Source organism: Chinchilla lanigera, unplaced genomic scaffold (assembly GCF_000276665.1).
Source record: "Chinchilla lanigera isolate Chin_1 unplaced genomic scaffold, ChiLan1.0 scaffold00017, whole genome shotgun sequence".
NCBI classification, from domain to species: Eukaryota; Metazoa; Chordata; class Mammalia; order Rodentia; family Chinchillidae; genus Chinchilla; species Chinchilla lanigera.
In genome coordinates, this window is record NW_004955418.1 from 12,871,130 (window position 1) to 12,884,078 (window position 12,949).

General features: G+C 36.2%; 1 protein-coding gene across 1 annotated transcript in view; it reads right to left on the reverse strand.

Moving 5' to 3' along the window:
* Positions 1-6,335: 6,335 nt before the first annotated feature.
* Positions 6,336-12,949, reverse strand: part of Fam174a (family with sequence similarity 174, member A) — a gene marked incomplete in the record, with an annotated part of 34,632 nt that continues 28,018 nt past the window's right edge. The window contains 1 exon segment of the mRNA XM_013513060.1: positions 6,336-6,856. Within this exon segment, the coding sequence (XP_013368514.1) occupies positions 6,853-6,856 (4 nt within the window).

Sequence of the window (12,949 nt, forward strand, 5' to 3'; positions counted from 1 at the left end):
ATCCGGCTCATTAACGGATCAAATGGTTGGCTGTATGTGAACATTTTATCAGGTATTTTTCACTCAGATACATTTTATTTGCCATTACCTTAGTTCCACACACTATTTATTTATTTCAAATATCTCCTAACTAGTTTTTCCACCTGTTTATTCTACATATGACAGCAAAAGAGACTTTTTGAAACACAAATAGAGTATCTCATGATCGTACTTTAAATCTTTCCATAGTTTGTCATTTGCTTCTCAAGTGTACTGAAACCTAATGCTATTACGAAGCCTTATAGCTCTGCACAACCTGACCCATGCTGCCTGCCTCAATTTGCACTAGTTTCTCCTCTCTAGCTCACTAATCCAGACTTCTTACAGTTCTATTTTCTGCAGCATTTCAAACTGGTTCCCACGTAGGGAATTTTGAGATAGAAATTTCCTGGAATACTTCCCCACTGATTTGTCACAAATCTCTCTCGTCTCATTTTAAATGTAACTTCTTTGAGAAACAATCTTGAATATTATGTTAAGAGGATTTCTCCACCTCTACCAAGGCTTATCTAACCTGGCAACTAGGTATTTCATTCAAAGTACTTCTCATAACCAGCAATTATTTTATCTGTATTTGTATGCTGCTTTCTTGTCTGTCTTCTTTACTGGAACATAATCATGTAGAGGTCTTGTCTTTTCATCTTTATGTGCACAATAACTAGCACACAGCAGGCTCTCAACAACCCAAATCAAATTGTGGGATGAGTATTATGTCCTAGTTATGTTATCTACAATCCAAAGGGAAATGATAAGATGATATTCTTTCTGTAGAAAAGGGCTATATAGTTCTCCCAGAGTACTTCCAGATACTGTGTCTTCTTGAATACCCTGAGATATTTTCTGTCTGTTAGGACTTAAACTTGCAGGGAATCATTTGAATAGTCAAACAGAGAATTACTTATCATTATTTAAACCAGGTTGCGTTCTAAAAGATGTTAAGACCCTCAAGAACTTTTAAAAAGTAAATATAGGGAATATTTCAAATAGAGAAAAGCCATTGATTCAAAGTCAATACTCATGTAAAATCAGTTAAAATCCCTCAGTATTTGCTTCAAAGATTCTTTATGCTAATAACTATTCATACTATCCTATAGTATTAACACACTAAGTTTATGATCTAGATATTAATTTCCAAGGTTTTTCAAAGGATGGCTACGGGGCCAGGGATATATAGCTCAGCAGCACAGTACCTGGCAATATGGCTGTCCATGCAGTCTGATGTTGAAGCTGTAATGTTTTATTTTCCACTAAGCTTTGTTGGTTTTCAATAAGAAAGTAAAATATGAAGAAGTTAAGTGCATCAGATTCTACATATACCTTTATTTAACACCCAATATTAAGAGTTTTTACTTTTTTATTTTTGTTGTTAAGTTTTGAAAGGAGGCAGTAAGGTAAAGACCACAGTCTCCAGACTGCTTTCCAATACCGGGCAGCAGTTTGGTGACAAAATGGAACAAATGAGGCAGCCTCTGGGCCAGGAGAGCTGAGTTTCCAGCCTCTGTAATCACTAAGTTCTGTTTCTCTGGGGCCGCTCAGAGCAGCTTCTGTTTTTCAGTTTCCATGTCAGAGACTCGAGTGACATGCGACACTGTTTCCCTTTGAACAATGTTTTCCCCTGGTCATTCTGGAGGTTTTTATGAGCTAGTGGTCACAACTAAAACTAGCTAAAATGTATTATTGTTGGATTTATGTACCTCAGTCGGTTCAGTAGAGCTATAAGAAATAGGTGTTTAAAAACAACAGAAATGTAATTATGGAACTGGCTTAGGGAAGAAAGTACACACGGATGAAAATTCGAGCTTTAGATTATAGATAGATCAGCTAGAAAATTTGTAGATACAAAATTTCTAGAGGAACTAGAAAGCTGCTCCCACTTTATATATGAAGAAAAGCATTGGAGTTGAATATTCACCTGATGAACTGTGTAACTCAAACTATACACTGACTAAAGCTCAGCTTCGGACCATACTGGCTGATTGGATGGTTGGGCAGTACTGGCTCTTACTGATACTTTTAAGAAAATTCTACAAGAGCAAGACATTTCCAAGTGAGAAGCAAATAGCCTGAAAGCACAGATGGGGGGAAATGCCACTTTGGTAAGAGCAGCACTTTCTTCCCACAGCCTGACATCTTTATTGCCAGAGAATCCTGTAATTTCAAGCCTTAGGGAATTAAAAATAAAAGCACATTTCATACTCTAAATAGAAACCATTGCAAAGAGAGCAAAGCAGCGTCCATAGCAAGACACAAACTGGTAGGCAGCCAGGCAAACATAGACAGTCTCAAGGCAGAAATAAGCATCAAAATTTGGCTTCTCCTGAAGAGTATTATTTTCAAATACCCAAGCCAAAAACCGCTAGGCCAAGGGAGAAAAGGTGAGAAGCGTACAGAGGCCAATAAATAAAGAGAATATTCTAGGTTGAGGACTTGGGACTAGATAACCTCTGGAACTGTGGTTATGCCTACATGATAGTGGCTGGATGCAAGTAACCTATGAATGTCCTGACAGCACTGTGTGGTAATCAGGACTGAAAACTGGTACGACTTTATTGTTACACAAAAAGTTCCCAAGATTCCGCTTCCGCCTCCCCATACACGGTCACAAGCTTTGATACAAACCAATGTATAGGGTCTGTTCAGAAGCTCAGAGGGTGGAGCTGGAGGACACATAAATCAAATAAAGAAAAAACATCTGGTCGAGAGCTTATTGTTGGATTAATTCAGAGTCCTTGTCATTTTGGGTCAGCAGAGTGTGAGAATTATTGTGGATCATTGATCTTTCTGTATTTTCCCAATTCTCTTTTCTTGATGGGACCTTTCATGACAGCAGATATGCTTCTTCTCCAACCTTGTAAATGCTTTGTGGACAGATAAATTATCTTTAAGGGGATAGGCTGGTAGAAAATCAGGAACTATAAACTCCTATTGGTGTTATAACATATCACCAAGATTCCACACCTTGAACTTCGAGTTGGGTGCCATACTTTCTTGAGATGGTAATGAGTCCAGCAAAACTCCACATTTCCCAGCACTGTACTGCTGCCTTGCTGAAATATGAAATAATTCTTGTCAATGAGAAAAGTTATAGTAGTAAGTATTACCAGCAACTAGGGTTTTCCAGTGGTAGATAAACTCCAAAGATGGCAACAATATATGCCTTTCTTTGTACGCAAGTTCTTTCCCGTATCAAGATGTAGTGTTTATTTATTAGGAATCAGGGGATGCTTCAATGACTAATTTGACTGGTATAATATAGAAGTAACATTTAGGAACTTGTGAGAGTGGTTGAATGAGATCTGTCAGAGACAAAAAAATAGTGATAACAAGCTCCAATAATATAATTATGAAGTAAAGGAGGCTGAGGTGATTTCTAGGCAGAATGTTGAAACTGCCAGTTGGTTTCTGTTACATGCACAGGATATTGCACAATTGAATGAGATTTTAAGAAGAGCAATATTCAACTGTTTTAGAGAATTTAGAGAAAAAAGTGAAGGACTTACTATGTTAAAAACAGACAGGTTTGTCATCTCCAATCTTTCTAGACAGCAACAATTTTCTCAAAATAAGAAAGGGCTTCGGGTAAAACCTTAACCATAGGTTATTTCCAGAAACACGTAACTTCAGGGTACTGTTCCTTTCAGTAATGTAGCTGGAGAACCCCTTATTCACACCTCCAAAATATTTCTGTCATGGCCACACCGGGAAGAAAAACAATGATAAACATCACAGAGTATTTTGCTGGCTTTCCCAACTAGATAAAAGGCTTCAAAATACCTTACGGCTGTGATCCCACAGCAACAAGACTTTATGCTAAATGTAGAGAGAAATGCATCTGGGGGAAAAACAGTGAGGATGGCTTTGCCTAGCTGACTGAACCCCAATAAGAATGGGATAGAAGGCACAGAAGTCAATCACAATGAGGAAAGAGCAACATTGGAGGCTCAGACTTTTTACCAGCGTAAGGTAGGATTTGACATGTATTCAGCAGCAAACATAGATGTTTTTCATTGAAAAGAAAGGAAGTCTTAGTGTGCAGTGCCTATAACCTGGAGAAGAGTCAAATGGTATAGAGATTCTTTTCCCTGGAGACAGAGAACCCAGTCAATGAAGTGCTGATGCGCTCAACAAGCAGTGTGGTGAATGAACTGAGTCAGGTAACTTGTTTGTGATTTTTCCAGATTTTCTCAGCTAAGACATTGCCTGAGTCTCAGTACAAAGTGGGAATTGGACTTCTGAAACATGTTTGAAACACTGCGACTTTGAGGAAGGGACTATTGCATTTCTAGGTTGTGAGATAGTTGTATGATGTTAGGTGAAATGATGAACTTCCTATTGTCTCTTTTGGAGATTAAATATGGTTTAAAATGTGTTTGGGTGTAAAGCTGAGAAGGGGTGGATTGTGACTACTAATCCTAACCTGTGAACTTCATCAGATTATGAAAGTACTAGGTGATGACACAGTGCCCTCCTGGGTGTTTTTGTGCAGGATGTGAGTCTGGTCTTGAGTAATATATTCATTTTATGGTCCTGGATTATTCCTCTGAGACAGTTCCCTGAGACACAAACAAATTTGCTGGGACACAGTCTTCTGCTGTAAGGTTTCTTCTTTGGAGTCCCATAACCATATACTGAATCCCCTGAAACCATGAGCTAAGTTAAGGTTTTCCTCCTTTCAGCTGTGGATACCTTGGTACCATGTCTCACTCACAAGAAAGTTGAATAATATAGGGGATTCTATACCTATTAATAAAAAAGGATCAAACAGAAACTACTTGAATTTTCTAGTTCCATACAGTGGCTGGTGAGAAACTTGATTCATCATACACTATCCACAAATTACTCCAAAATCTTTTTTATTTATTCTTCTCATAAGGTATGGGGATATATTTAATCCAAATGCATTCTATGAAATATCGATTTAAAAGAGTAATATTTTATAAGAAACGAGATCCTGGCCTCTTTGGAAAATTAAAAACTGAGTTAGCATGCTAGGAAAGCTGATCCTTTGGAGTAAGAGATGCCTTCTTCTTTAGTCCTTGCTTGTACACTACAGATATATGTGCTGAAATAAAGATTGTCTGACTCACCATGCAAAAGCAGTTGACATATAAATAAAACTGGTTTAGCATTTTTGCGTGTGTGTGCATTTGTGTGCTTTCTGGTGCACAGATTCAAACCTAGAACTTCAGGCATCCAACTAAGCATTCTACCACTGGGCTACATTCTTTGCCCCAATTTGACATTCTAAGTGGGCAAATATTATAAATATCTTCCTTGACAGAGGCTTGTCTATCCTTTCTTTACTGAGGGCTGGAGCAGCCTTAGAGGTTTCTGACCAATAAAACATAGTGGGAGGGGCTGGGGATTTAGCTCAGCGGCAAAAGCGCCTGCCTGGCAAGCGCAAGGTCGTGAGTTCGGTTCCCGGTACCGGAGAAAAACCAAAACCAAAACCAAAAAAAAAAAAAAAAACATAGTGGGAATTGAGAATATCAACTGGAAGCAGAAGCCTCTAAGGTACCACATGACTCACTACATCTGGGTGCTTATTATAAGACAATATTGGAGGCAAGGTTTCTTCAGCAACTTTGTCCAGAGAAATGGTGATGAAAGAGTAATTAGAACCCATGATACCTATGTGGCATGAGTGAGAAATAAATCTTTGTGATAATCCACTTAATTCGGGACTGTCTTGTAATATGCACGTATCCTAGCCCATTCTTTCTGTTACACATATTTAAATGACCTCCCTAGTGTCAGAAAGCATCTGAGTTTATCATCCATGTTTTTCCTATAAATTATCTAACTTTTACACTGAGAGAAACTAAGGTTCAATGGGGTTAAATAATCTGTTTGCAGATGATGAAGTCAGTCTCTACATAAAACCCTTGACTTCAAAGTGAATGCATTTACTTTAATTCCTCTTTCTACCATGTAATCACATGATTAAGGCTTTGAATAATCTTTATTTTGCAATTAACTCTATCTTATAGTATATTATGAATAAGTATAATGACTAACACTCACAGATGCATGAAATATCTAATCAAATTACACACTGGTATCTCACTTTGTATTTGATCTATTACTTAATATTGGCATAATAGCTTTTATCTTATTTTGTACCAGGTACTTCTACATGAAAGTTACTAACAGATGAAAAGACTTTCTGAGAAGTTTTCTCTAGAAGCCATGTAAAAGCCATACATATGTGTTCATATATCATTTTATAGGCTTTGGGTTTATATTTTAAACATATTGCATCTGTATCATGTTAAAAGAATTTTAAAACACATATGTTGTATTGCATTGCAAACTCATTTATTAATATTTTAAAAATCCATAACAACACAATAAATTTGGCTTCTTTTCCCCACAGAAATGGGAAATATATTTCAGTAAAGGACGGTTTAATTACTTTTACATACTAGACTGTTGTTAGGTTTTATGGTTCTTTAAAATATGATACCAACAAAAATAACATTAACTGATTAGTACATAAACAATTTACAATATTGTAAGCAAGAAACAAAAACTCATGAGGGAAAAAAAACCCTCTCTTTTAAAGAAATTTTCAGATAAACTGTTACATTACAGTTGATCCCTAACAACAGTAAGCCCATTAACAGAGCACTTCTGTACAAAATATAATAACAAAGTATGGCATTTATTGCAGAAACAAAAAAATTAAAGGTCATAATGTATGTAACTTAAATACCCACTCCCTTATTTATACAGTGGCTTCTTATTCCTTAAACATAGAAACTCTGCTCTTCGTGGTAGAAAGATGAAGTCTTCTCATCAAAAGGCACATTCTTATCTGCAAGAAAAGAACACTATAAATGTCACTTTTGCAACAAATTAAAACACATTTTAAAATATTCAAAACTTAGGGTGGAATAAAAAGGACTTAATCAAAATGAATTATAATGAAAGACTCCAATAAAACACATGATTACTTTGTGCATACTGATTATTTCAGATATTATCGTGGAATAATAATTATAACTTTTCCAAGAAATTTTATATATAATTTTATGGGTAATTAAAAACCACGCTATAGTCACAATAAAGTTATATCCTCCCATGAGTGAATCAGTTGACTTAGGTATGCACTGCAGTTGTTTCTAGTTTCTTTAAATGTAATTGTTTAGCAGATCCTATTTCTAAGTATTCAGAAAAGAAAATTAATTAAAGATACAGAACTACAAGTAGAGTGTATGAAAAAATAATGCTTTGAGAACTTATAGTGTGGTATTTACAATATGACTATCCATACATGAGACAAAGTTTCTTAACATACGCAATGGCAAAAATTTGCTTTTTCTTTTATTGACTAATTTATGGCAATTTGAAGTACTATTTTTGTCATACAAATTTTAATGGATCTTAATTTTAAACATACAAATTATTAATTTAAATCTGGGCTTTTAAGAAACTTCCTGCTAATACTATTCCTCATAATTTAAATAATGTAGGCATACTAAGTTATATTCAAAGGTGTGTAGAGTTTACTGATAAATCTTCATTGGTAATTACCAGTAAGATTTAGAACTTCACTGAAGATGTATCTGAGAATGAGTAAAACTCTTTTTCATATTACTGTCTTATCCAAATTTTTAGTTAGCAATTTAGAATACATCTCTACATGAATAGTATAAGCTAATGAACTTCTTATATTTTTTAATACAAGAGAAAATTTAATCTTTGCAAAGATACATTACAGATTATTTCTTTTAAAAATGTAATGTTCATACTCCATGTTATAACTTCTTGTCCTTTTGATGCTTAAAAACCATTTTCTAATTTTTTTTTATTTTTTAAACCATTTTCAATTTCATGATGAATTTGCACATTGCTAAAAAATCAATCTATGAAATCAAAAGTGTTATTTCATATAGTGAGGAAAAAAAAGCACAAAATTACTAGGACTCAACCAAATTCTAGTAGGAATCCCATTGCAGCCTTCTCAGTGAGAAAGTGTCTGAGAACCTAAGAAACACCTCCCAAATGGCACGGGATGCTTCTTGACAGAGAAGAACCTGGCACAAAGAAATACTATCATACTGTGTCTCAGGAACGTATTTCGAGACTCATCATTAATCTCAAAGCCACTGTGAATAAGGGTAGCTGTCCAGCATAATCTATCCTATTGCATTATGCCTATTTTGTTTCTTTTTCCTTTTTTTTTTTTGCTCTTTTTGAGACAGGTTCTCACTATGCAGCTTAGGCTGGCCTTCAGCTCACTTTGTAGCCCAGTGTGGTCTCGAACTCACAATGATCCTCCTCCCTCAGCCTCCCAAGTGCTGGGATTACAGATGTGTGCCACCACGCCTGACTTATTCCTCTATTTTCTTGAAATTGTTTATATAAGACTGTTCTTTGCCTAGAATATTGCATTCCTGGGGTTGGATTTCCTCAGAACCCTATCCTCTCCAGCACCTACTGTGTGCTGCACAGAACATAACAGCAATCTCTTTCTAACATGACAGAGTCAAACGCCAAACTTAGTCATAAAGATGACATTTTTATCTGCTTCCTCCACAAGGAATATTTTTAGCCGATCACCTTCCCACCTGAAAGTTTCTCTTCCTCGGTATCGTCTGAAGTCAAATAATGATGTCACCCACTTCATCTCCTCTCCAGCAGGAGCAGAAAGATCACCTCTAATTACTTCTTATATCCTGAATATTGCTGAGCACTATATTTTCCCAATGTTTTCAATTCCTTCCGCTTCTAATTCAGCCTCCATCCCTGCTGTGACCCCTCATCTGAAAAACTGAAAGAGCTTCAGAATATTACACCTTAGTTTTATTTAAACTTCAATTTATCTTTCACAGGTCACCAGAATAATGTTCTAGAACCTAAAAATGATCGTGTATCATGCCTCACTCCGGAGTGTTTGATGATCTGAGGGCATTCTGAGCTGCTAAAATCTACATCCTGCGTGTGACTCAGCCCCAACAGCAGGAGCTTCTCCACGACCCCCATGTGCTGTATGTGCAGCGGCCCCGGCTTTGTGCGCATGTCGAAGGAGGGCCAGGCCCGGGCTTGTGCTTGCAACTCTCCTTTCCACGCACCTTTCTCCTTCACAGGTTCTTATTTAATCACATTATGTTTTTAAAAACTAACTCCTTAGGTTCCACTTCCAAAGTGCAATCTTCTAAGCTGTTATTCCCCACCCACTTGCTCCTTTTTAGGAATCCTACAGCAGTTTGAAGAATGGGGAAAATGAGCATCACTTGAAATAAAAAAAAAAAAAAATCCAACGTTTCCTACTGCCTGGAGAGATCATATGAACGTTCTAAGAGGTTCTGGTAAACTCAAAGAAGCCTGAAGACAGAACAGAACTACATAGGAAAATAGGTCTTGATCTATTAACAGGAGGATTTTTGGTCAAAAAGAAAAGGAGAGAGAATGCAGCCCCCATTCCAGCAGGACAGGTAGGCTTCCACTGTGGTCAGTAAAAGTCGACTGAAGCTACATTATCTTCCATCAATGTTAGTATATTTCATAGTTTATAAGACATATATTTTTATTCCATCATCTCTGAACTTGGGAGATGTCTTCCAACTGATGGTATCTCATAACTGCTGTCAGGCAGTAGTTTTCACATAGGTGCAACTGCCTGTATACGCCCAGGGCTGGTCAAAGCTCTTTGTTTTGCTACCACTTCAACTGTCATCAAAACCACTGCTGCTATGACAAGAGATGAGTTTAATTATATTTGAAAAACTTTTAAAAAGATTATGTTATGAATAATCCATGAGTCCAAAGTTACTGCATACACAGAAAGCCATAACAGAGACTATCAAGCTAGAGTTTGATGTCAGAAAAGGAAATTATTTATTACAGACTAGAACGATGACATCAGTTTGAAACATTCTTGCCAAGAAATGGAGAACAACTTCAAGACGGCATTATAAACTAAATAAATGAAATCTTTTCATTTCTGTTACGATGAACTACTACATATCAAAGCAACTGCAAGCAGATGTTGCCAAATTTTTCAGAAGGGATGAAAACTGTAAGCTTCTGGGGAGGGTGGAGTGCACAATTCTTGCATAACTTAAAACTGTCTTACACTGTTTCACAATAAAATTGGCAGCTACTCCTTTCTTAGTGCTTTGCCTAAAATTCATAACAATGCCTTAGATAAAATAAATAATGGCATAGGTCTCCAGCAATTAGACCAATTTGGAATAACGGGAGAAGAGAAAAGAAAGACGGCATCTTTTACTAATGTTCAAACCCTGCGCTGATGATCCTTAAAACTGGAAGTGAACTACCTGAAAGTGGCAAACAGAAGTTCTTCAACATTAGAACGTAGGATGTAGAAAAATTAATAATAATGTTCTATCTTTACTAAACTACAAGGTCATTCAAGTAGTCAGTAACAGAAGCACAGGAAGCACTTAAGTCAGTCACATTCTGGTGCCCCGTATTTACCACAGTAAATCCGGTGGAGGGATTTCAGTTGTGGAGGGATTAGTCAGAGAAATCTAAAGGGTAATTGAGGCGTCCAATGTTCAACAGTATTCCCAATGCTAAATTAGAAAAGAAAAGAAAAGAAAAGAAAAGAAAAGAAAAGAAAAGAAAAGAAAAGAAAAGAAAAGAAAAGAAAAGAAAAGAAAAGAAAGAAAAAAAAGAGGACAGAAAAGGTAAAGAACACAAGATGTCTTAGCTACTCTGGTTATGGCAATGTACTCCTGTTGCTAAAAACAAAAAACAATACCTATGTCCTAGGCCAGTGATGGCAAACCATTAAACTGCAATCCAAAATCTGCTCTTCTATGGTAAAGTGTCAGCACTGCAATTAAACCTGAATATTGAAGTTTTAGCTTAGAAAAAACAACTTATCCAATGCTTGGCTGCTGGGGCAACTTGGCTCAGGTGCCCAGAGAGGGCTCCACTTGCTGTCTGCAGCACTGATGCCATAGATTTGTCATTACTGTTACTATTGCCCTGGTGGCATCTAACTTCTATAAAAAAAGTGACACCCTTTAATAATAATTCCTGAGAAGTCATCTCTTCATTCAATGACCCCAAACACCAAGTTATCTATCTTTCATCAGTTCACAAATTTATTCATTAAACAGCACTCTGGGACCCTGAGACAGAAGGATCCCACATTTCAGCCCATTCTGAACAACTCAGTGACTTCACAAGTGCTGGGATTCAATATCCAGCACAAAACAAAATTTAAAAACCGAAAGAAAAAAATCTGAATAATCAAATAACGACATTTTTTAGGTTGTGTGCTCACTATTCATTCTCTTTCGGCTTGTTAATAAAAGGACTGATGTTTTTGTATTTGTAAGCAAATACAAGCAATGAAGAAATAGTTGTGGGAAATTCTGATTCCCTCATAAGAGAGAAATATGGTATGCGTTCTTGCTTCCCACCTTCCTGTTGCCTCAAACAGCTGTGACAGCTGGAACAACAGCCTCACATAGTCATGACAGGACAGATATGAGTTCAGGGTTGAGACAACTACAGAGATGTAGTTCATCTCTGTCACCAAAAGGCCACTGAGTTAATAATACAACAAACAACCACTACGGATGTCTCATGACATGAAAATAATTTTATGTGCCTGTATGCTGTGTTTACTACACCTGTTGTAACGGATTGTTTCCTATACCCTAATCACCATGTATTTTTTATGTGGCAAAGCAACTAGGTAACATTAATACATTTAACCTCATTTTAGCTATTTTTCAAGTTTGAATGGAAAAACTGTTCTAGTTCAGTTAATGATTTTTACTGTTTATTCATTTAAGTAAATTTGCAAACAGTAGGCTCTAGGAGGTTTTTCCTCTGGGTTATTTTAAACAAGATATACAAGTTTCAGATAATAAATACTCTGTTAGAACACTGAGAAAAGTTAATGCCTTAAAATTGTACCCAGGATTTTTCCATCCATAAACATGAAGTCCTGGTCTCATGTTGTCCTGCGGTTGGGCGTGTAAAATAGCCACACATGGTCATGTTCTGCGTTCCACTTCAATCCAGCCTATTATACACCTTCTGCAATCCAAACCATCACAGCACAATTCTGAACCATCACAGCACAATGTAAATTTTAAACCGAAGCCACACTCATTTTATTAAATGGGTCAAATGCTACATAACCAGAAACTTGTGATTCATCCGTTCTATGTGAGCTTTAACTTACTAGAAATAGTTGAAACTAGATCAAACCCTTTTGATTTAGATCTATAATGTTCAACACAACAGCCAGTAGCCACATATGGCAATTTAAACTAAAATTTTAATTAGTAAAAAGTACATGAAATTATACATTCATTTCTTCAGTCATACCTGCTACAGGTCAACTGCTCAAGAGCCACATATGGTTTGTGACTATGAAATTTTTACATTGTGATTCCCAGTTATTAATGGAGCAAAGAAAATTTTCTTTTCTGGCTCAATGTCTACAGAAAAATAAAGCCTCAAGAAAAACAAAAACTAAGTAACAGTTCTCTTTCAGACCCATCTAAGTAAAGGCAATTACAATAGTTCCCTTTAAAAAAATAAAATATGAATTATTCTACTAGAAACAAACCACTGGACATCTTAAGATAGACATTACCTTCTAGAACAAATAGTACTTAAGTACATTCCTATGTTCTATTCACTCTGAATAGCCAGTGCTTATTCTGATGGTACATTACACTTAACAATTTATGTAGTGCTTCAGGAATTACTACTTTCAAACTGATAACTATTTGAATAAGACCTTCTTAATTAGGGTTTTTAGTTGAACAGTTGTATCAAATCTGCTTTCTGATTCTGATATGCTGATGTTAACAGTCGGAAAGTATTTTATGGCCAAGGAACTTTGGGCACAAAATGTAATAAACACATACAGTATAATATTAAATTCAATGAAGCAGAATGGAAGTAGCCA